We start from the raw sequence: 25599 nt of genomic DNA on the forward strand, positions 1-25599 counted from the left end.
TGAGCAGGCAATTCTCTTTGCTTCAGTGACTCATGTACAGTCCAAACTTTCCAGTGAAAGCCACAAGTGACATCTCTAAGGGTGAACAAAGCTACCAGATCTACCAGAAACTAGCTTTACTTAAAGGAAAAACTAAAAAACAAACAAAAATGTAACAGCTTTTCACTCACCCTGAGACTATGCATGTGTCCTCCTTGTTTATTCCCTTTCATTGCAACGGAAAAAGGAAAAATAAGGTAAAAACCGAACCTCATAGCATATGTTTTTGTATTGGAGATACATAGAACAGAACATAGTGCAGTCATGTCTATGAGAACCACGCACAGCTGACCAGCGCTGTTCTGGCAACATAATTTAAAAGTGATCATAAAATAAAAAGGATTAATAATCAAATTCACTGCAGGTGTGCATAAGAATTCACTAGAACAGGTTTTGGGCATCAAACATTTTCCAAATTCTCATTGTCCTCCGCAGTTTGCTTCATTGTTGTCATATGGTTCTTCCTTTTAGTCCCATTTTCATCAGAGCTGTCTATTCGCCTGAAACATCCATCCATCCATCCATCCATCCATCCATCCATCCATCCATCCATCCATCCATCCATCCATCCATCCCAGAGTTCTGTTTCAGCTCACAAGGTTTCTTTGTGCTTTCATGACTTCTGCTCCTCTCAGCAGCGTCACAGCTCTTCGGTAAAACAAGGCAACCCCCGTCCTTGCTTTCACCTCAGGGTGCACTAAAAGGCCACAGACAGTGCATCTGAAGGTCAGGTGCTCCCAGTCGCTTCCTGTTCTGTGACCCCCCTGACTTTAACCACGGCTCATAGATGCAAAGGTTATCTAACCTTCAGAAAGCAGTAAAGAGAGGGAGGGGATTAGGGGGAAATACAGGGAAGAGGGAAAGAAATGGGATAAAGTAATTTAATTTCACTTTGTTTACTTATTGATCTAAATGCTAACCACATCACTAAAAAGAGAGCATGATGTGAATGCTGTCAGCAGACTGGAAAACCTGCCTTTGACTCGTAAGGAGTGACAAAATACAGCACATTCAAGTCTGCAAACAAAACAAAACAGCACTGGAGAATAAAAGGTGAGGCTGCCACTTAGATTATGACATTTTGCGCTTTTAGTATGCTTTGAATATCTATGTTATTTATTTATTTTAATTTAGCTCTGTGCTGTCACAATGCTTAACACGTTCTAAGCCACATTGTTGCACTGCACTGTTCACTACTCTTACACTATTTTACTGAGTCAGTAGGCCTTTTTAAAATCTGTTTTGGTTTATTGATTTTAAAATATTTTTACTGTATATACATTTATATAAAATACTACCTCCCAAACATTTAACCAAAAGTGGTTAAACCAGTGTTTTAACCAGAGTTATAACCATGTTATAACAAATCAATTCCCTGGAATTGTGCAGTGTTTTCCACTGAAAAAAAGCAAATCAAATTGCTGCTCATTTTAGAAATGAAAATGAATGTTACAGAGTAAAACCAAGGATTAGAAACTACAGTATGTGATACTATTCAGTCTAACACCCTGTTAATTCATTCTGACATTTCAACTAGCATATACTGTATTTCTTGGTGAGATGAGCAATCTGCTGACCTTCTGCAACTCCTCTCTTAGCCAAGAGGGAAGGGGCTGTCCAAGCCGATGCAGCAGCTTTGACAGCTCCACATTGTGTTCTCTGTAGTACCTGGAGAGATATGCACGTGCCTGAAGAGAGTGGCAGGGGAGAGAAAATGGAAGAATGGAAATAGATAAGAGCAGGAGATAGGGAGTAAGGGAGACAGAGAGGCAGTAACACAGTTGGTGAATCGGGATTTGATAAGTTGTAAACGGGAAAGTTGTTGAAATGAGAAGGAAAGCAGAAAAGGCATGGAGTGAAAAGGAAGAATGGGAAGAATAAGGTGAAGGAAAGAAGTACAAGAGGTGCAAAATGGGTTGAAAATGAGGGATAAGCATTTTGGGTATATACAGAGAGAGAAAGAGAGAGAGAGAGATTAATGATGAGCCACAAAGCAAGATTAGTTTATTTCTCCTCTGTAGGACTTTAGGGCCACTAAGTGCCAAGTGGTATGAACAGAGCTAAAAAATGAAGTTATAAAAGGAAGAAAATTACATGAAGGATGCACGAGATCCATTATATCTCTCGTCCCCTGTGTGACTTCCTCATCTCTCTGCTTCTCTTGTCTCTCCTCCCTATCGTTACCTCCTCCCTCCCCATCCCTACTTTGTCCTCTACTTTCGTACCCCTGGTGGAAACTCAAAAACTGTTTAATTATAGGTGACAGTGAGGCACAGCCATTAGCCATGTGTGAGTACATGTGGGAAGACAAATTGTATCTATCTGTTTGTCTTCATGTGAGAGCAAACGTGTGATTCATTGTCTGCAGGTTTGGTCTCCTCTGTGGACTCAGTAGCCAGGACAAAGATTTATGGATTGGATTTTCTCCTTCTGCCTTACTCCCTCCATCCCATTCTCTCTCACAGGGGTTGTGTCACTATCGAGTCCTCATGATTAGGTTGTAAGTTTCTGGCTGGGTCTGATTGGGTGACAGTTTCCATCCTATTGCTGTCCTATGGGAAATTTTGCCACAATGATAGAGGGGATTGTGGGCTGTCACTGTCAATCAGTCAGGCTGCTCTTTCTTCTTTTTTCTCCATGTCTTGTTTTCAAACATTTTATTCATGTAAGTTTTTCCATGAGCATAAATCTGTTCTAATTAAACTAAAATAAACTTACCTCTGGCTCCATAGGGGGGTACTTCCTTCCTTTGCTTTTTCCTAAACATTTTGTCTTTCCACCCTCAAGGAGCTGACACCAAAAACCCTTCTGAGGGTCAAAGCTGTGACAAGAGTGGGAAAAAAAAAATCTATTATTTAAAAAATAAATAAAAATCTCAATGTTGCTGTCAAGGCCATGATATTTGAAAGTGCTCCTTTTTTTTTTTTTTTAGCAGCCATACCTGAAAAAGAACACATCTTCCTAGCACAAGCTAAACAGAAATGTTGCATTCAGCTCACATGCTTTCTCTGTCACATCATCTCTGTTATGCACACTCTCTCTTCACCTCGCTTGCTCTCGCCCTCTCTTAATGTACTCGCACAGTGGGAAGAAGTGCAGTTTATTGATTGGTTAATACAGTAATCCTCTTCTGTGGTGAAAAAACTGAAATATTGCATTTCTTTATTCTGTGAAAAAAAATGCCCCAGAGAAGGAAACTTGGAAATATTAAATGGTATGTTTGAATAATCTACTTTAATCACCGCATTTGTGTATTTAATTTGTATTTGTGTTCAGGTACAGAGTGACTAACTGCAATCTTGCACTTGAAAAGAGCAGGCATCAGAAAACAGAGTTTCTAATATGGAACATAATGCCCCTGGGAAATGATGAATGAATGTGTTGCTTTTTGTGACCTCAAATGTGATGCAGAAATGTGTTAATGAACTAAATACCTCAATATCATTTTCTCCACTAGGTCTCAAGTTTTCCTTGTGTCATTGAAATTAGCACACACACACACACACACACACACACACACACACACACACACACACACACACACACACACACACACACACACACACACACACACACACACAGCCTTGATGTTATGAGATGAGGCAAACCCTTGCAGACAAGAAGATAGTGGGTGACCTTCACAGCAAAGTGCCTTTGTAAATTACTGTACTCTGCTGGAGGGTTTGGACACTATTCTTGCAAAAGACATTCCCCCGTGGATTTTGATGATTCTGGTGGAGAGTGCTTTCTGACATGTCAGGCCAAAATCTCCAACGGGATTGACATCTGTAACAGTGAGGCCACAGCATGTGATCCATCAAATTTTTATACTCATCAAACCATTAGTGACCCCTCATGTCCTGAATAGGGGTATAATCATCCTGGAAGAAACCATTTCCATCAGGGTAGGACTTATTTAATTGAAGAACAAATGCAATTACTCCGAAAAATGTGAATACTGATCTGCAGTAAATCTTTCCTCTAAAGGGACATGTGGATAATATAACAGAGCCACCAGAACCCTTGAGTGTATGGGTCAGTGGGCATGTATACCATTGAAGGAAACCCCATCTCAAAAGTAAAGCTAATTTCAATTAATCTATCATATGGCTTATCTTATAGCTCTACGCCCATACCCTCACCCATGGTCATGAGCTCTGGGTACTGACTGAAAGAATGGGATCGCAGATACAAGCGGTGGAAATGAGCGTTCTCTGAAGGGTGAAGGGTGGCTGGCCTCCCCCTAAGACAGAAACTGACCCACCGCACAGGACCCACAGGATCAGCTGCCAATGTACCAGTGCCAGAGAATTCCTGCGTCCATAACCTTGACAGGTCAGATCAGTTTTTTTCAGTGAGAGACATACACAATATTAGGTGGGTTTAATCTTGTGGCTGATTTATTTTCACACATTACAGTAGCGTAAATAAAAGAGAGGTGACAAAGAGATAAAAAAAAGATAAATATTGTGGTTGACTGGTTTTGACAGATGGAGGATAAGGGCTAATGTGGATATGATTGAAAGATGCAAATATTTTTTTTATTTTTATTTGCATGCATCAGTGGATATAGAAGTATAAAAAGAGTTAAGTGGTTCTTCTTCAATTTTTCCTTTGACAGGACAGGAGGAAGAAATGAAAGGGGGATTAAATAAATAGGCTCCACTGTTGAGGATCTGTCAGACTGCTGCCATGTCAAAAGAATGAGAAGGAGAAAAGAAAGATTAGGCTTTTGTGTAACTCAGTCTTCAGCCAAAACGCAACCTTGCAAGCACACACACAGCTTCCTTATTATTCTGTCAAAATGCATCTCTTTACAAATTATTTGTATGCATGTGGGTTTGTGAGCCAAGACAGAGGCACTCTGTCCCAGTCTGAGCTACAAATTCTAGATGTCCCTGTCTGTAGACTCGAGGGCTTGCAGGCAGATTGCATTCTGATGAGTGGTGCTTGAGAAATAAACAGTTTAGCACTCCTCCAAAATGTAAAGGTCAAATGCAACATCTCTAATGGAGAATGAGCTGAAACAGAGCATCCGCAGGCGAAAGCTAATTCTCTTGAGTTATGTATATTAAAACTCTGTCAAACTCATTTTTGTTCATGCGCCACATGCAGCTAAACTTGATCGCCAGTGGGCCAGACCAGTTATACCATTTAATATTAATTAAGCAAAAATAAAAGATTTAATAAATAATCAATTTACAAAACAGGTAAAATGTGTTAGACTGATAACATGTCCAAGGTGTGCCCCGCCAGATGGATGGCAATAAACAGCCTGACATGTCTTGAAAAGTAATTTCAACAATATTTTGTCCTTTTTTCCACATTCAATCTTCCGTCATTACAAAGAAAGATAACAACAAGGATCCTCCTTGTCTTAAAATCGTCTTGCTTCAGTAAGATATGGCAAACCATCAGTACTGTCTTTGTCAGTAAGAAGTCAGCTCTTACAAACACCTTCTTGATCAATTTTTAATGTTTTGATGCACAATGCTTCCTGGTGCAAACTGCAGTAAAAAGTACAAAAATTGTGCTTTTCTTCTCTGCAATTTTCACACTTTCAAAAACCGGCCAGTGGGCCAGATTGGCTCCTGGAGCGGGCCGCTTTTGGCCGTATATTTGTTACCCCAGCTCTAGAGAGTTTGGTTGACATGCATATTTGAGGCAGCTACTCCAACACATTAGATGTTCCAGTATTTTAAAATATGTGATATGCAGTATTTTACATATATCTTTATTGCGATTTAAACTGTTTTTAAAATATATTAATTATTTAAAATGAAATCTTGGTCATTTTAGTGACTACACGTGTGAAGACATTTTAGTATATCTCTACAAAGTGCTGTCTTTGAGGTTGGAAACATCATGTATGAAGTAATCTTTCTGACTTGCTCAGTACACATGCTTTTTTTTATCCACTGTGAAAGACTGCAATGGATGTGTTCATTATTTATCTTGGTAACTGGCACTGGCATTGTTGCTATTTTAGTTTTTTTGGATTGACACTGTGCAGCAGACATACTTTTTAAAGATATTTTTTCAGGAAGCTTCCCTCTGTCTTTTGCACATAAACAGCTTCTTCCACTCATCATGTTACTGCCACTTTCTTCTTTTAGATTTAGATTCTCTTTCCTATCTCACGTCCATCTACACATATCCTCTATATTACCTCTGTTGTAAACAGACGGACAGGTTTTCTTTCCTTTGAATGTGGCATTTAATAACTCTTAAGAAACAGGTATGTCACTGTTGTGCTTACATCAAGAGAGGGCCAGTGTAGAACATTCCCAGTTTTCACCAGTAGATGTCAGGCTTTGCACAAATTTCGGGTGGGGGTGGGGGCTTGTTATAGATTTAATTTGTTGAATTATTTCTACCACAGCGCACACTCAGTTACTCCAGCATGCCAGTAATGGAAGACAGTGATGACCGAACCTAAGAGAAATAGAAAGAAGTTGGCATGCCGTGGGAGAGACTTACGTAAGGGCCTGGGAGTAGTTGAACTGAGGAGTGACTCCAAGAAACTTCTGAACTTCATCCATCACTGCTGCGGGGTCAGTTCTCAGTTGATGGCCATCTATGATCATCAGCTACACACAGATGCAATCATGTGCTCAATTTAACACGATCCACTTTAATGACACTTTAATGGAAAACTGAACTCAGACTTTTAAGACCAGTTTACAATTGTTTTTCTTACTGGTTCCTCAAGGCAGAATCTAAACACTAAAATGAGGACGTAATTTCCATTGTTTCAGCCATGCCCTTTTACCACGAGCACAAATTCAAAAAGCAAATTTCTATAATTGCACGTGCGTATGCATACCCCTGTGTCTGTGACTGTGCATACCTGGTTAGCAGGGTAGTATGTGAGCCACCTCTCTAGGTGTGTAGCGTACAGACCAGGGATGAGACAGCGGCTCTGCAGGGACCGCAGCTCAGCTGGTGCACCCTTTTTTGCAGTGATGACATCATAGAAGGTGAAGCGTAGTGCTGCGTGGTCCTCGTGAGCTCTCTGATGCTGGAGAGGGGTCACAATGACCAAATAAGCTTCACAGAATACTCTGGACGAGCAATACATTCACATCTTTCCATGAGAGAGTGTTTTCATTTTGGTCAGTGACATAACATTTAAGCTGGCACATAGTTGACATTCATATCTCATTAATTAAACAGGCTTAAGGAGATGATATTAGGATCTTGTGACATTTCCTATAATGATATTCATAGATAAATATATAGATAATTAGGCTCATTAACTCTGCACTTACAAGCGACTCCAAGCACAGTCTTGGATAAAGAATTCAATTTTAAATTAGTACGGAGATGCAGCAGATGAAGCAGGCAACTGTAGAAAGTTGAAAATAATATGTGAGGCGTCAAAGGCATCTAATATTTTCTGTGTGTGTTTGTGCACAGTACTTACCTGATACCAGCTGTAGGCCCTGTCAGAAGGGTTGATGAGCAGGGTGATGATCTTGGCCTTGGGCAGCAGGGCAGCCGCTCGCCGTGGGGTCTCCTCTGAGGGGAAATAGTTGGCGCTCTTCTCAAACAAGAAGTCTGTGCTAACATTGGAGGGCACGGGGAAAAACTCCATGTACCTGAGGCAACAGACATGGGGAAAATTAAGAAGTCATATAAACATATGCACACACTCAAGGCGTACCCCTCACGCACAAGCATTAATCATCACTGCAAACTCACCCAGCTGAATTTAAGCATTTTTTTTTTCAAAGTCACTTCTAAAGTCACGAAGTTATAGCCTTTATCTCTGCTTAGACAATGATCCTGAAATAAACTTGATATATTTTAAACAATGTTTAATGAAGAATTTCCAGAGTCTGGATTTTATGGATTACTTTGCAGAATGCACCAGCTGTGTCTCTGTCAGCTAAGTAACCCATTTATGGGTCAATTTAGGCAGCCATATGTCTGTTGGCTTATGTTTGCAGGCTTAAAAGATCATTTGGAAGACATTGTTGAACTGTTCTGAACTGCTTAATGGATCAATCAAGTCTGTAAGACATAGGAAAATCCATAACAACTTCACAACGTAATCTTTCATTTCACCTTAAGCACTGACTAATAAAAGGCAAAGACAAAGAACAGTTGTCGTGGTTAGGATGTGTGTGTTTGTGTCTGTTCTCACCAGTCAATTCCTTTGTGGTAATTGTTGGTGTTGAAGAACTGGACCTCCTCATAAGTCTTTGGACTTGGGAAATTGCTGGAGATGGAGGGATGCATGAGTAGGAAGAGATAAAGTGCTGTCGTTCCTGGAAGAAAGGGCATAATTCATAACTGGCTTGTTAATTCAGCTCAGGAGAGAGTAGTCTGTGTGTGTGTCTGTGTGTGTGTGTGTGTATTCATCAGTGTGTGTGAGAGCTGTCATCCACTGATCCATACTGGATGAGTTTTCCCTGTGCAAGATTTATATCTTGCTGAGAACTGATTATGTGAATGTGTGTGCGTGTGTGTGTGTGTGTGTGTGTGTGTGTGTTTGTGTGTGCAGTGATCATAGGCCTACCCATCAAATGATTTAAAACCATTTGACACCAATCAGCACTGGGGCGCTGGTCATGCCCTCTGTCTTGCCCCGAGCAGCTCTCTTTTCCCCCAGTCCCCCTCACACTATCTCCTGCACAACCTGCTACTTTTCTCTCTCATCTTGTTTCCCATTTGTTCCAACATCTCTGACATACCCTCTAACACAATGAGGATATACAGCGCTGTAATTGTTGCTGTTGGGTTGCTAATGCTGCTATAATGACCCCGTCCTCCCATTTGGGAGATTATCACCTGGTTAATTACCAGCTAGAACCTCCTAACCTTTCACACCAAACACCAGCAATTAGATTTCTAAATTCACACAGAGGCAATAGGCAGGACTCGTCCAATGTAAACACACTTCCTTGTTTTTAATTCTTTGGTGGAGACACACTGAAAGAAAATGGGAAAAGGGGAGAGGTTCTGTATCTGTGCATCTAAAGTAGATCACATGTGGGTGGAACAAAGGTGGTAAGAGCCTCCTCCTTTGTCTGCCTCTGACAGGACCGCAGGAGTGAGGGGGATTAAATGAATAGACTCTGATGTGGTAGTTCCAGACACCTGGGCACACAGAAGGAGCCTCTTTGTTGCATGTGCATGTCTGATTGTGTGCTTTTTTTCCCCTGTATCTTTACCTGTTTTCTGTGGCCCTATTACCATGAACTTGGGTAATCTGTCACAGGTTTTTTCTTTAGACCAGATGTCTTTATGTCGCTTGTCATCACATGGGTTCTACAGCACAGGAAAAAAAGGATTAGAGGTTAAAGCAGTCATGTGCATATTATACACAGAAACACAAACACGCCCCTAAAAATCCATATCATGGAGGATTTGCAGCATAAGTTAAGCTTTTCATTTTACGCATACAGCTCACAGCCTGCTCATGAGACACTGCAAATTCATGTAGGCAAATATACTGTACATCTTTAGCAATACTATTAAAAGTATCATATTTGAAATAAAACATTACAATTAACGCTTCAGATTTTTATTGTTCAAACAAAAATCATAATCACACACAAGTAAAAACATTTTCAATCAACCAAAGTAAAGACCACCTAAATAACGTTTTCTGAAAATGAAACTATTAATCTAACATTAGATTTGTACACCGGAATATTTTGGGATTTATTTTTCTGTTTCCTCAGGAATATGTTTTAATCTTAGTTATGAGAACTTCTTATTACTCCCAACAGCACTGATAAAACTGTACAAATGTGAGCACCAATACGAGCCCATACCTGTGGGAAAATACCATAGCAAACACACCTGCCAGAGTGGGTTTCTTTGTTCAGGAAAGAGCTGGAAGTACTTGTGTGCAAGCTGGAGTGGTGGGAGGGTGTGAAGCTTCAGGTTTGTCCATGAGCGAAGGAAGGAGGCCAGGTGGACAAATGTGTATAGACCCAGTCGATCATTGCCATAGTTAGATAGGTGGGTCATGAATATACTTATCTGGAAAGGACACAGGCAAAGAAGGAGGTGGAGAGGGAAATGGATGTAAATAGGGAGTGGAAAATATGTACATATTATATTTTGTAAAATTGAGATAAAGTCAAAAACCCATTTCCCAAGTTCCCATGTTTGTTGGCTGCGGTGCAAAGCAAACAGATTATTTCTCAGAGTGTGATGGCTTTAAATTCCCTAACAGAGCAGCTGTCCGGTGAGTATAAATATTTGCTATCGCTTTGCAAAGTGACACAGTCACTTTTGTTATGTAAGATTGTACATTAACTTTCAGCACAACACAGGTTTCAAGTACAAAGAGGCAAACAGATAAACTGAAACTGATGTATTCACCACTCCTGATAGATAAAGCTGAGGAGACAGCACAATGCTCCTCATAGCCGCCGGGTGATCGGAAAGATGCACCTGCACATGGGAGAGTGTTTCTGATGGTGTTCACGACAATGAATGTCTGCGAGAACGAAGGTAAGACTCAGAGGGAGCAAAGGAGCGATAGTGTGCTGGTCCGGGCTATCTGTCCACAGCTCAGTGCTTTTATAGGCTGATCAAAGAGACAAGCTAAGATAGCTGCTACAGACAAATGCATGCAAGTCAATGTGCACACACACACGCTCACACACACATGCTTCTTTTGTGATTGCAGTGTGTTCGAGAATGTGTCTGGGTGAAACAGTAACATCAGCCATTAAGGTATGAATTATTTGTTGAATGTGAGCTTGTGTGTCAGTATATGCATGAATAGATGTGTCACTGTGTAAAAGAACGTCTGCGAATGCACACACACACACACACACACACACACACACACACACACACACACACACACACACACACACACACACACACACACACACACACACACACACACACACAGTCGAGCATCTTTGATTTCATTACGCTATACTCATTTCTTGGATTCATTTCTTCTTAACTATGGCTAAAAAGTCTTGGCGTAACCAAAACCTATCCTTACTCTAACCATAACCCAAACCTTACTGTTATCTGAAAACAACCTCACCTTAAAAGTACATTAATTACACCTGAACCCTACCAGTACCATTTCCTTAGTCTCCCCCTTATGTTAACATTAACCTTACATTTTTTGTCCCTAAAACAAAAGTAGTCCGGGTACATGCACAAACATACAATGACTCATTCAAGCACAGACTGTGAATTTCCTGATGGCAGAAGGCTGCTGTTGCTCATCTTTAATGGCGAAGGTTGCTGTAGATACAGAGCGACACAGTGTCGGGGGTTTGATGGATCAGTGTCCGGCTGACCTGGAAAGCTGCTCAGAATACTGATCGCCTCTGAACATTGATGTGAGGAATGTGTCGGTACGTTAGTGTGAGAGACATTGTGGAAAGGAGACAACGGATGAATTGTGGATACTTGTGCGTGAGAATGCAACACAGACACAGGAGAGAAGCAAAGGTATCCACGTCACACTCATTTTTATGCGCTCGTGAGCGTCCGTGCGCCTCTGTCAGCGTAAATGTTTATGCATTTGTGTATGCCAACGCAATTGAGTGCAACCGCCCGTGCCTTCTTATCTTGTGTTCACTCTAAGCAACCAGCAGTGCACCACCCAGGCTTGCCTGCTTCATATCAATCTAGCTGATGTTAGAGCAACAATGTGGAACCACTGTCAAGGCATCACCGAGCACTCAGCCAGGAACAACAACAGAAAGGCAAGCCACTAAAAACTGTTTGCTTGCTCATCCTCTCCAATGAATTGTAATGTAAAAACCTCAAAACCTCCTTCTTAGAATCAGGAACAAAAAAAGCTGAAGCACTGCTCTTAGAATAATGTAAAATTAAATCCAACCATGTCTCACTGGAAACATCCCCACTTGGGATTGAGAACGAATATTGTCGCTCAGTAGTTAGGGTGGCGCATGTGGGTTGTGAATATAAATGAAAAGGATTTGGAGTGGCATAAAGTGAGTGCAGGCGAATCTTACCTGAGTAAATAAGAACAATTTCAAAATCTCCTTTTTTTGTGTGTTGTTTTGTGCTTTTTTTTTTGAAAGCAAGGCAAGGTGATCAAAAAGTGATTTATGTTCCCTTCAAACCACTCAATAGCCTATGATGTCTGAGTGAGGCTGTGAGGAGGCAGGCTGTACTGCATGTATGTGCGTGTGTGTGTGTGTATGTGTGTGCAGGTGTATGTGTATGAAAGACAAAGAGAGTAAGAGAGAGAATCCCAGTGTTACCGAACATGGAAATTATTCATTATGGAGCTAAGCACCGGCTGCCAAATTAAACAAAGGGGGTAAAGGAAAGATGATTTGTGTTTGTAATTGGAGAGCTGGAGAAAAAGAGAAAAAGTACAGAGAGGGGGCTAACAAAAGAAAGGACAGCGAAAGTAACCTTGGCAGGTGAGTCTGAATTAAAAAACAAAAAACAAAAAAAAAAAGCCACTTGAGAGAATGTTAATCTCCCGACACAGCAAAACCCTCCAAACCCTTTTGGTGGAGGGGCTCACTCTGTCTAAGAATTCAATTACCAGAACCATATAAACCTTTTCTTGCTGAATATTGGATACTTTTCCTGAATACTGGATAGCTTTGAGCCCCATATGTGTGTTTAATAAAGAATACTACTCTAATAATTTAACAGCGGAATTGGGCTCAAATCATACTCGGAGCTAGACTGGGAGAGAAGTATAAAAATGAGAGAAATAAACCCAACTACTCAGTCTTCCTCTTTTAATCTTTGTCCCCTGTCTTTTTCTCTCTCACCCCCCCACCCACCTCCATTTCCTTCATCTTCTCTCATCCATTTAATGTCTTGCTCTCACTTTCTCATATGCCTGAAAAAAGTCACTAATTTTTTTTTCTCCTCTCTCCAATCTCGTGCTGACCTAGATGATCTGATGAGGCGTGTCAGTCCAACATGGAGTGATGTTCTTCAAAATCCATGCACACATGAACACACACAGGCACGCATACACACGCAAACATAAATACCATGTCCTAGATGATTACGGGTCATGTATTTCAGTTTGTAACAAGCTCCAATCCTTTAGAACATTACTGAATTTTTGAAGAAATTATTTGCTTTACTGATCTATCTGTCTGTCTGTGTGAATACATGGTTTATATATATATATATATATATATATATATATGCACGGAAGGTCCAATTTTGCATAAGGCAATACAGTACAATAAATAACAAAAAGAGAAAATGAACACAGCACTGCACAGAACAAAAACATGTAGGCTCTCGAAGAAAAAAAGCATTTTGTGAGAACAACACACGGGCTTTTCAAATGCAACATTGCAACATTACATTACTGTAAGCAAAAAGTGCTGGAAAACACCGAGCATCCTCTTTCAGGTGAAGGCTGGTGTCTGTAAAATGTTTGACTGAGCAGGCTGTGCATAAAGTGATGTTACTCTGTTACGCTCACGGTGGATAAATATAATTTACAATACTCATATTTGTGACTTACATTTGTATGCTAAATGGAAGGCACATGCTAGTGAAGTTCACAGGTAAGTTGCGGGTAATCCTAGAGATGCACTGATAGAAGGACTGAATTCAGCTGATTTATGGTGACCGGCCCGTCAGCCTCACATACTTCAGATAACGAGCAGGTGCCTTTCATGCATAATACAGTAGATAAGCGCACAATGGCGCAGGAAAATAGTTGTCACGCCCAAATGCTAACTTGTCATTAGTGCGGAAGCTCTGTACTGTGAGTAAAGACACAAAGTCTGTCAAAGTAAAGTGCAAGGGAACCAGCATGAAAAAGTTTGTAGCAACAAACCTAGTCAGACACTTAAATCACCCTCAGACAGCTGAACATGGACATTTTAAAGAAGCTAACAAAGGCAAAATGGCGAAATCTAAAGCTATCCAGGGCCACAAGTCAGCAGCCTTGATATGAGCAAAGGATCAAAGCAGCTATGAGGAAAATTATGGATACGAGTGAAAAAGAGAAAAGGGACGATTTCCTGTTATCTTGCAAACTTATAAACATTTAAATACCTGACATTTGTTTTGCACTACAAATATACTTTTGTTTGGTAAGGTAGAATATGTCATGTTAAGGTGGGTGTGCAGCTACTAATTTTCAGTTAATTATTTGTACTTATTTCCAGCAGCAGAGCCCTTTATTTTCAGCTGTCTAAGTGAGATTAGATTGTTTAACTTACTGCAGTTTGGAGGAAATGTGAAAGTTTAATAATTTCTTTTATTATGAAAATAATATTTAGAAGAAAAGTTGATTTTTGTCTGTATATGCTATCAGTTATAGTTCTTATAGAATTGGAAAAAAAAAAAATCAGAATCAGCAGGTCACACCTGTGCATCTCTAGATTATACAGCTGTGGACTGATCAGATTTGGATCACTTACAAAATGGAATAATTCCATGTTTGGTGGAGTAAAACTGACACTGGGATTGCCCAGTCCCATCGTAAAAACCTTTCTCTTTTAGGTAAATGTCTTCATTAATATGCACACCAGCAAACAAAGTCAAATTGCCAAAATGGATAGGAAAAAACAAAAGGGAGAAACTGGGCCCAAAAAACATAGACCCTTCAGGCAAATATGGCAAAAACTGCAAAAAAACACTAACATGCATGCTACAGGCCTTTTTTTCAGCGCATCACCACCCTCAGTGCCAACTACAGTTGTAGCAGGCAGCACAAAGAGGAGGATGAGGAGAAAGAGAAAGATGAAGGCAAGAGTGAAGGAAGTGTAGAACTTGAAGCAGGCTGTAATAATAGCTGGCTCCCTGACTACACAGTGTGCAATTCAGAGCCCCTTGATAAGACTGGTGGTGACCAAATTAGCTCATGTTTATAAAGTCATGCAGAGGAAATGATACTAAAACATCGTCTGCACTTTGAACTCCACCTCAGCTTGTCTAAGTTTCTGCTTTTGAGAATGTGGGTCAAGATTTTACTAGTTAGACGAAAATTACTTTAACCGTGGCTTTGAAATGAGGTCTTATTGGAAGAATGTCATTGTTTTGTTCGCCACCATTCCTCAACATTAACAGTGTGCCAGCTGGCAGCATTTCTTGTTTTGTTCATTCATTTATTTGGGTATTGGGTGAGTAGTGTTCTTTTGAGATGTGGATTTTGAGCCAGCATTTGTGAGGGCGATTATAGAAAATAAACTTAGCACAAAAAGCAAGGAAATTGCTGTTTGGTTGATTCTTTGTTGTAACAATGGTTTTTGGCAATAAATCTTATACTGCTGGAAAGCCTGTTTATGTCCCCTTAAATGGTGCCACATACGTAAGGAAAATGTATTTGTGGGTTGAGCAGCAGAGTTGAGTACGTGGGTTATACCCAGGAAAAACTTGCCAAATCTTCTCTGCTAACGCCAAACAGCTTATTCTGCTATTGACTCTTCCCAGATGCTGACTATACTGATAAGCAGCACCTGTGAGCATGGACCCTGCTGCAGCGGTCAGTCAGAATCAGGTTTGACTGATCTGAATTGGGCGTGTGCCATAGGGCAACATCAAGCTGGTATTCTGCTAAACCAAGTTGCAGCATTATTTGGAATGAGCCCAAGTACTATATCCAAATTTAAAGCCAAGTTCCATATAACAGGGGATGTCAGACACAGGCTGTGAAGTGGGCGTCCCAAGAAGACAATACCATAAGAAGGCCATTTCCTCACCCTGTCAGCACTTAGGAACCATAGGTATTTTTGTACAGGTTTACAGTCAAGGTTTGCACAATGATATGGCCGATGGCTCTCTACCCAGACAATCTGGAACAGACTGCACATAGAAAATCTCCAGTCTCGTAGGGCTTTCAGGAGGCCTGCCATGACTGCCCTTCACCATCAGGCCCGTATGCACTGGTGTTGGCAGCATGTGCACTGGATCCTGAGCATGTGGAGGAATGTTATGTTCAGCAATGCAGCCCTGACCTCAACCCCACTGAGCACTTGGGTGTGCTGTTTGTACCAGAGTGACCAACGCAACCACACTGGATGGCTTGCGACAAATGCTGTTTGAAAAATGGGATTCCATCCCACAACCGTGTGTGAACAACCTGGTGACCAGCATGAAGAGGAGGTGCCAGGCTGTTGTGGATGCATATGGTTCTTTCACATGCTACTGAGGCCCCTGTTTGTTAAATTAATAAATAGTTAAATTGCCAGTATGTCATCTTCAGACTTCAATCATCCAATTCAATAAACAATGCCAAAAAGAGTCAATAGCAGAATAAGCTGTTTGGCACTAGCAGAGAAAATTTGGCAAGTTTTATGGGCATAACCCACATACACAACCCACAAACGTGGCACCATTTAAGGAGAAATAAACAGGCTTTCCAGCGGTATAAGATTTATTCCCAAGAAGCACTGTCACAACAAAGAACTAGTTGACCAAAGACAAATTTCCTTGATTTTTGTCCTAAGTTTATACTGAATCAAAATAGCAACATCTATGCTTTCATTCCTTTATTAAAAAACAATTTCTTTATTAGTTGTACTTCACTGAAATATCAATGTCCATTTCTCCAATAGGATAATATCCCTTGTTGTTTAAAGAATTCAGCAAATTAGTTATCCTAAATCCTTTTTGGCAGTTTATACTTTATCTAATGTTAATTTCATATGGAAGCCAATGAACACCTGACCGGTTATGCATCACATATATTCTGTCTCTCAAACACACTTTATTAAGGAATTTTCCAAGAAGTTCACAGGTATCCTATTCACTTTGTGAGTTGTGTGGAAAACACCTCTGATCTGATTATTTATTTAACATGATTAATTTCTCTTTGTTCCTCTCACATAAAAGATGCCATTGCTTATTTAATATTCATTGCTGCTGGCTGAGCTTTTTTTTTTTTTTTTTAATTTAAAAAAAAGGATATTTGTTCTTTTTCCTTTTGCTTAATCTTATTTGATTCCTTCTTACTTATTATGCAGCTCTGGTGTTTTGGGGAGTGGCATGACTTTTGGCACACATATTTAGGGTGCATGCAGTATGTAGTATGGTTGTCATGATAGTAGAAATTCAAACCTGACAGTGATACCAAGGAAAATACTTAATAGCCAATACCATTTTTGATACCATGGAGGAAAAAAAACAAAAACAAAATTAAGAGGCATGCTTTTTTTAAAATGAAGATTGGAACAATAATGGTTGGTGCAAATGCATTCAGCTACAGTCCTGTTTATTTCCTGTCCTTCTGGTGACTTGGCACAAGATTTCATTTCCTATCAAATAAAGTTGGTGAGGTTGGCTGCCATTGTTTCTGCCTAGTTGATGGTAGACTTTTTATCTGCTTCAATCTGGGAATTTAAGAGAATCAAGATACTTTTTAGACACAAATAATTGTGTTAACCTGTTAAATTAACATTGTATTAACATAACAGATGGGCAGGACTGATAACACCGAGCTGCCACTTTAATGTTAGAATTTTATTAATAGATATAGCCACGACCCACTGCCTTAATGATAACTTGTTGATAGCTAATGTCGGTAACTGCTAATAGTTAAACGAGTAACGTTAACGTGTGCCGGCCAGGTTAACATTCATGATAACTGTTAATACTTGAATGTTGTTGAAACGGGAGCTTTACTGAAGTCATGAAATTCTCCATAAAGACCAGGGTGTCAGTCTTTAAGACGTTTCACCAAGTTTGTTGTGTTACTGTTCAAGTGTTCAGATGCTAGTGAGGTAAGGCTTGTGCTATTTGAAGGTGTGCATCAGCTGGAAGAGGCAAAGATGCCACAGTTGAAGTCAGTACTGTTACAAATGAGTATCTAATCAAATAGTAATTTTTAATTAGGATCCAAGTATCACATTTTTTGACAAACCTATGTAGGGTGGCTATGGTACTGAAAAAACAAAACAAAAACAAAAAAAAAAATCAAGTACCGTCGCTTTTTCTGAATTTTGGTATCAAAAGGTACAATAAGTATTGGTTCTGGTGATATCCCTAGTATGCAGTAAGTAAGAAGATAGAGTACTATTTATATTTTATAAGGATTGCTGAAGGGTGGTTAAAAATGTCACAATTTGCTTAATTTCTCAATTAACTTCATATTAAGTTCAGTAAACAGAAAACAATGAAATCAGTATCTCATGTGAGCATGCTTTCCAAACAGCACCAACTTTGCAGGGTAGAACTGCACAAGTTCACCCACGTTCTCCAAACTGTCTGAGTATCTTGGAGAACTTGCATAGATCTACTGTTGTCCACGATGTTGAGTATATGTGTGTGTGTGTGTGTGTGTGTGTGTGTGTGTGTGTGTGTGTGTGTGTGTGTGTGTGTGTGTGTGTGTGTGTGTGTGTGTGTGTGTGTGTGTGTTATTCTCCCCCAACTACATCCACACCACCACCGATCTCTGGTGCTTTTATTCTCCTAAATGTGTAGCTGCAGTAGCCTGTTTCCCATTACAGACCACTTAGTTCCACATACATTCCTCCTTGATTGAACTGTTATTGCTACTAAACAGAAGCCTAAATCCCTCCCCCCAGTTCTTCCTCCTTCTTCATCATCATCCTCTCTCTTCTTATTGCTCTGGGAGCGGCTCACTATAGTCTCGTCTCACAGGCCATCTCACTGTCTCTGCCTCATCAGTGGATAATTGAAAGCTGAACATCAATACAGCAAATGATTTCATTTCAATTTATTCTGCCCGCTCGAGTCAACATCTACTGGCCCTGTACATTCTGCCATCGTTCACAGGTTTATTCTCACTTTGTAATTTCTCTCCCTGTTTGGACTGTAGCTTATTTTGTGTGAGTATGTGTGTGTTTCAGGGCCTTAATGTGTTGATGAGCTGCCGAAGCCTTCAGTTGCAATCAAAAGGAAGGAGGTAAGGGGTGGAAATGAGACAAGAACGAATAAAATGGAAAGATTCACATGTGTGAGCAAAGTCAACGTGCAAATGTTGAAAATTAGAAAAAGAGGGGAAAAAAAAAGATGTAAAGAGATAGGAGGCCTCAAGATAGACAGACATGAGAAGACTGGAGAAGCATGTGATGGTGAGAAGTGGGTAAAACAGAGGGCTAGGAGGGAGGGAGATTGTGCTGATATTTGGTGTTTGGCTAATAAGCTTAGTGGCAGAGCTAAGCGCTAAATGTCAGCCCTGATATATGTCTATAGCTCTGCTTATGCCAGCTCGACACACATTTATACAAGAAACACACACACACACGCGTGCGCGTACCACAGTTAGATGCCTTGGACGTGCAAACATTGCATCGGTGTGTGTTTGTGTGTGTGAGACCCTATATGTGCATCACTTCCTCTCTGTATGTGTCTGGATTCTCAAGTGACACAAGATGCCGTGACCTGAAAATTAAATCTCAATCTGTCTGCCACCTTCTCACCCTGCTCCCCCTTTTCTCTCTCTCTCTCTCTCTCTCTCGTCTCTCTCGACATCTCTCTGGCCATTTATTGGGGAATGAATTGTGGCCTATTGGCTGTTTGCAGAGTCCAATCAATTGCTGAGTGTACTGTTTACTGTATGTGAGAGTTGAGCTCAGCAAACGTTAATGCAGACTGAAGTGACACAAAGGTATTCAAACCATACATACACAAATGCATGCGCACATACACACACACACACACACAGTATTTTGGTTGTTGTCAGTAGTGGACAGCTAGAAAAGGTCAGTTAAAGTCACTTCACAGAAAGTGTCAATGTTACCAATGTGCAGATCATCAAACAATAGGAAACCCTCGGGGACTAAAGCAGCGAGCTGCAGAACACTATTGATTGCATGGACAAAGTGCACACACTAATTAGACTTTTGCATCTGCAAAATGGTAGCATAGCAGAGAGAAGTGAAAATGATTCATCAGTCTATATGTGTATGGATTGTGTGTGCAGATGTATTCGTGGCAGATAGTTCTCATTTAGAGCTAAAATTGCATTTTTTTTTTCTCTCCTCAATATCACAAGAGGAGAGTCTCATCTCCGTTTTTAAACTGATTAAGAAAGTGAAAGAGAGGACAAAAGATAGCAGAAACAGAGGAGAAGAAATGTAATTAGCCTCTGTGTGTTTCTGACTCTCAATAAGAACTACAAATTCTTGTATAGATCCTGTATATGTGTGCGCATGTGTGCATGTACAGGAGAAGGACAAAGATGACAAAGTTTTTTTGGATCGTGTTGAGTTCCTGTTGTGTTATATATTTATTAAGGACAATTCTATTAAAGTATAATGCTTTAAATAATGACATTAATACATTTTTAATGATCACTGTCAGAATTTACATAACAAAAGCTGTACTTAAATCTGCAGCAGTTGGCCACATTATATTCACCATTCCTACATCACACACCACTGCACTCCTGTGTGTACTGGGGAATTGCGCAATAAAAAGGGGTAGCATGTTGGAGTTGTATAAACTTACAATATGTTCCATCAAAGTTTTTGGAGGCAGTTTTTTAAAAAAACCAAAACAAATTAGTGATGATTTTCATTTTCAGGTGGTACATGTACTTCCTTGGTAAAGCTACTTTCAGCTGCTCCCTTGTCACAAGGGGTCACCGCACTGTTCCACATGTTTTGATTTGGCAGAGGATGCCCTTCCTGATACAACCCCAAAGGGATTTGTGTCTCTGCCTGGAATACAGCCAGCGACCTTTTGCTTGTCAAGCGAATGTGTAAACCACTACACTACAGAGCCAGTTGGCACTTTCTTGATATCAGACATTTAGAGATTCCCAAACAGAGTTGAAAAATATCAGTACTATTTTAGGCATGTCAGGAAAAAGCACAATTTATAAGCTAGAGTGAACCAAAATATCAGTCAGCTTATTGCAGACTTATTTAAGCAATGGCTTGAACTAGGCAGGGTCTTGCTAAATAGTATATAGTTAACATGCCTGTGACATTTTGAAAGTGCCTATGCCTTTATAACCACATGTGACTCTTTCTGTTGCTAAACTTTTCCCGCTAACTCAGTGTATTAATAAAAATTGTCTCACTCACTCTAACAATACATAACAAGCAGCGCTCTTGATCATGATGCTGGTTAGACAGAAAAAAGGCAAATTATTCTCCCTCTAGTATTTGCTCCGTGCCAACCACCTAGTTTTGTCTATTATTAGAAAGCTATTGTTGCTGTGAGGGGAAATGTAAAACACTTCATGTGCGCTGGAGAATTTTTTCCAGGAAGGACTTACCTGTTACAAAGCAATTATAAAAATTCAGCAGAACTCAATATATACTGATTCCTATTAAGTGTCATTTGAGATTAGAGCAGCAATTATAGCAATGAAAATGTCATGCATTATTTCCTTCTAAAACACTTCAGACTTTGTACTTAACAGAAGAAAAACAGGAAGTACTAAGAAAAGAAAAACAGAGAAAACGAGACAAAAAGAAGAAAGAAAATAAGGAAGAAAAGCTGAGTAACAAAAAGAAAGACACACGAGACAAAGTGGTGCAGAGACAGAAAAGGAGAGGCAGATTGGGTTGTTGTATGAAGCTTCAGTCTCTGATGTTCAGAGAGTTCTGACAGCTCCTCTAGTTTAACACTCCCCTACCTGACACTTCAATACAGCCTACTGCTGGTCTATGAGCGTCACTGTATGTGTTTGTACACGTGCACGCATGTGGCTCGAGACACAGACAGAGAGAGAAAGAGATTGTTTGGGGACAATTCCCGTGAATCTCTCTGCCCGTCTTTAACTGTGTGCGTGCATGCACTTGTGAGCATGTGCACATGGACGAGTATCTTAACTGCCACCAAAACCTAATTCTGTTCCTTAATTCAAAGCAAAATCGAGCTGAGCTGACACACGCAGCAGGGGTAAGTGAGAGGGGGAGGATGCGTGCGTGCGCACATGCGTGCGTGTGTGTGTGTGTGCGTGCGTGCGTGTGTGACAGCAACCCCCCTGTGGTGAGACCTAATTTAAAGTGGGGAGATGAACACAGCTCCACAGTGAGAAGCAGCCCCTGACAGGAAAAGAGACAGACAGACGCACACAGCAAAAATAAAACAGAATGAACCAGACAGAGAGGAAGCTACCTTTAGAGCGAGAGCAGGAAGCCCTGTTGGTTCTATAAGGTGAAAAAAATCAAAATCAAACTAAAGTGCTGTCTTACACTCCCTACATCCATTTGCATGAGAAGTGTGATTGTGGGCGTGCTTTCACTGACTCACTGGGTTGAGCAGCACGGTGAGAAACAGCTCTCCCCCACGGATGCTTTTGTCCAGTTCTTTTGGTCCACCGGGGTATTCCTTATAGTAGATGGTGTGAGTAAACAAGCCACACGTTTGGCGAGGCAGCACCTACACACAAACACACACACAGACAGACGAGCGATATATTTTCACTTAAAATTAAAAGTGCAAATAAGCAAGCCAGATATCATTATCCACTACTAACTTATGGGCAAAAAAAAAAATGACAATGACATCAGGGCATTCCTAACCCTGTCAGGCTCATGGGCTGCAGCCAGAATCATTGATTCATTCAGTATTTCCAACTCCTTTTTAGTGGTTTTTCCTCATTTTGCCAATAAGTCCGTTTATTGGCAAAATGAAAAATCACTTTCTGACACCACTTGGGTCATTCTGTTAATTATATCACACTGCTGCTGCGTAATGAAAACATGGCACAACAATGCTGATTAAATAAATAAATGCTGTCATGCATTTTTGTGGTAAATACATATTATAAGGGTACTTACTTAATAAATAGAAAACCTTCAGGTTTGGTTCAATGCATGAAGATACGCAATTCTCAGGTAGAGACCTTCATGTTTACAGAACATTTCTCAGTTGGAATTGTTGGATACATTTAGCAGACCATGTAGGCTATATAATACTATACATTAGGAACTAACTACAAAATGTTGAATGCACTCCATAAGTCCACTAGATAGTGAGTAATTTTAGACATAGCTGTGACTTACAGTTTACACAAAGCATCACAAAAAAGCCAAACAGTTCTGAATAATTTTTTTGTTATGCTAGCAATATAGCTAATGTAGCCTTGAGCCTCAGGCCTCAAGCACTGATGAGGAGCAAGCTACAGACATCTGGTGACCTGGTTTTCATTTTCAGACTTGTAATCGTCACATAACATCACTGGAGGCAGTTTATCCAATTTCAAACTAAAAAACACTTCATACTTTTTTTTTTATTCACCCAGTAATTTTCTTGTGAACACACCTTGTTAAAGTGAGGGAATTCCCCTTTAAGTGGGGCATGAAACCAACACAATGCAATGATTTGAGATCAAAAAAGCTTCAACAGCTGGTTCTATGTGAGCTTTGTGAAAGTGCTGATCGCTCGCCTGTTTCAAATTCAAAATACAAACAAACCAGGCACAAAGATGGCGTGAAATAGCAGCAATAGCTCAAATGACAGATGCAAAGACAAAATGATGATAAGATTAAATGTACAGCTGTTGAGCTTTCTCGTGCGTGCTTGTCTGCGTGGCATTATCTAAATAGAAAATGCAGACATCTGAGCAGGTTATTCTGATGTGTCACACAGCATATGGCATTGTAACCCACGTACACTACCAGCCAAATGTTTGGACACGCCTTCTAATTCAGTGGTTTTTCATTATTTAAAAATTGTCTGCATTGTAGATTAATACTAATGTCATCCAAACTATGAAGAAACACTTATGGAATTATTTAGTAAACAAAAAAGTGTTAAACAAACCAGAATATGTTTTATATTTTAGATTCTTCAGAGTAGGCACTTCTTTCTTAGATGAAAACTTTGCACAGCTTGTTATTTTCTCAGTCAGCTTTATGAGGCAGTCACCTGGAATGGCTTTCAGTTAACAGCTGCACCTTGTCAAGAGTTAATTTCTTGAATTTCTTGCCCTCTTAATGTGTTTGAGACCATCAGTTGTGTTGTGAAGAGGTAGAGTTGATATACAGTGAATAGCCCTATTTGAGTAATCTTATGATGAAACTGGCTCTCATCAGGACCGCCCCAGGAAAGGAAGACCAAGAGTTCCCTCTGTTGCACAGGATAAGTTCATTGGAGTTACCAGCCTCAGAAACCGCAGGTTAGCAGCACCCCAGATAAGAGCCCACCTAAATGCTTCACAGAGTTCAAGTAGCACACACATCTCAATATCAACTTTTCAGAGAAGACTGCGTGAATCTGGACTTTATGGTCAAATTGCTGTAAAGAAGTCAGTTCTAAGGAAGAACACGAGGCCAAGGAACACAAGGAATGGACATTAGAACAGTGGAAATCCGTCCTTTGGTCTGATGAGTCCAAAGCATGGCTCCCACAGCATTCTGCAGCGACATGCCATTTTGTGCTTAGTGGGACCATCATTTGTTTTTCAACAGGACAATGACCCCAAACACGCCTCCAGGCTATGTAAGGGCTGTTTGACCAAGAAAGAGGGTGATGGAGTGTTGCGTCAGATGACCTGGCCTCCACAATCACCTGATCTAAACCCAGTTGAGATGGTTTGGGATGAGTTGGACCGCAAAGTGAAGGCAAAGCAGCCAAGAAGTGCTCAGCACCAAGACTGCTGGAAAACCATTTCAGGTGATTACCTGATGAAGCTGATTGAGAGAATGCTAAGACTTAACACTTTTAAGTTTACTACATGATTCCTTGTGTGTTCCTTCATAGTCTGAATGACTTCAGTATCAATTTAAAATGTAGGAGAAAAAAAAAAGTGTTCAAACTTTTGACTCGTACTGTACGTCTACAGATGGCTCAAGTCACAGTCTTGCACAGTTTAACAGACATTTTTCACAACTGGCATTCTGACTTGCCATAAGATTAAAAGCAAAGGCGTAATTAATAATATAAATGACGGTTCTATTCAATTTAGGTATTGCACTTCCAGGCCTTTGGTATGCTGGTTCACTGACACTTAGTTATAATGGACCCATTATTAAATGTTTTTAGCTCTACCTTCACTTTCCTTGTAATGACAAGTCAACATGCCAACTGTGAAAAATATTTATTAGTCCAATTAATGGTGTCAAAAGACACACTATTCCCTGCATCAAGTGCGCTTGATCTGTGTGTCCTAAAGAGATGTCCAGCTAAGATGACTTCTCTACAGCGACAGAGACCTTATTTTCATGCAGGTGTGTAGCACAAGGCACTGGTGATTAGTTAAACCTTCCTGGGGCAGCTTCCAGTTTTTTCCCCCTCACCTGCACCTGTTTGGTATTTTGGTAACATGCTGTTTACTGAAGCGGGAGGAGATGATAACAGATTACTTTTAATCCCATCTCAAGCAGGTGCACTGTGCACCCTTGGCCATAAAAATACATTAAAAAAAAAAAAAAAAAGAAACCACCACACCCTGTGCAAGTTGTGTAGCTGGGAACCTAAATACTCATCCAAAATGTTAAAAACTGCATTGGCTAAACATTTTTCCAAATTCTGTAAGTTAGACTGTTCATGCAAAAATACAGTATTTAATTAATTTAAAGAATTTGCCTACAGAAATATACAATAAATGATTAAATGAAGAGAAGAGAAGAGAAGAGAAGAGAAGAGAAGAGAAGAGAAGAGAAGAGAAGAGAAGAGAAGAGAAGAGAAGAGAAGAGAAGAGAAGAGAAGAGAAGAGAAGAGAAGAGAAGAGAAGAGAAGGGG

At 40.2% G+C, this 25599-nt stretch overlaps 1 protein-coding gene across 3 annotated transcripts in view; it reads right to left on the minus strand.

Annotated features, from left to right (window-relative positions):
• Positions 1 to 351: 351 nt before the first annotated feature.
• Positions 352 to 25599, minus strand: part of ndst3 (N-deacetylase/N-sulfotransferase (heparan glucosaminyl) 3) — a 44624-nt gene continuing 19376 nt past the window's right edge. For 2 of the 3 annotated variants that reach the window (XM_030736176.1, XM_030736183.1), the window contains 10 exons: positions 22165 to 22293; positions 9853 to 10035; positions 9219 to 9315; positions 8189 to 8312; positions 7466 to 7640; positions 6890 to 7060; positions 6520 to 6629; positions 2758 to 2860; positions 1617 to 1727; positions 352 to 839 (listed from right to left, as the gene is read on the minus strand). In XM_030736176.1, coding sequence (XP_030592036.1) covers positions 810 to 839; positions 1617 to 1727; positions 2758 to 2860; positions 6520 to 6629; positions 6890 to 7060; positions 7466 to 7640; positions 8189 to 8312; positions 9219 to 9315; positions 9853 to 10035; positions 22165 to 22293 — 1233 coding nt within the window. In that variant the 3' untranslated portion in view covers positions 352 to 809. Of the gene's footprint in view, positions 845 to 1616; positions 1728 to 2757; positions 2861 to 6519; positions 6630 to 6889; positions 7061 to 7465; positions 7641 to 8188; positions 8313 to 9218; positions 9316 to 9852; positions 10036 to 22164; positions 22294 to 25599 lie in introns of all 3 variants that reach the window. The other variant, XM_030736190.1, reaches the window with a different exon arrangement.

The sequence above is a fragment of the Archocentrus centrarchus genome, chromosome 1 (assembly GCF_007364275.1).
Source record: "Archocentrus centrarchus isolate MPI-CPG fArcCen1 chromosome 1, fArcCen1, whole genome shotgun sequence".
Taxonomy (NCBI): Eukaryota; Metazoa; Chordata; class Actinopteri; order Cichliformes; family Cichlidae; genus Archocentrus; species Archocentrus centrarchus.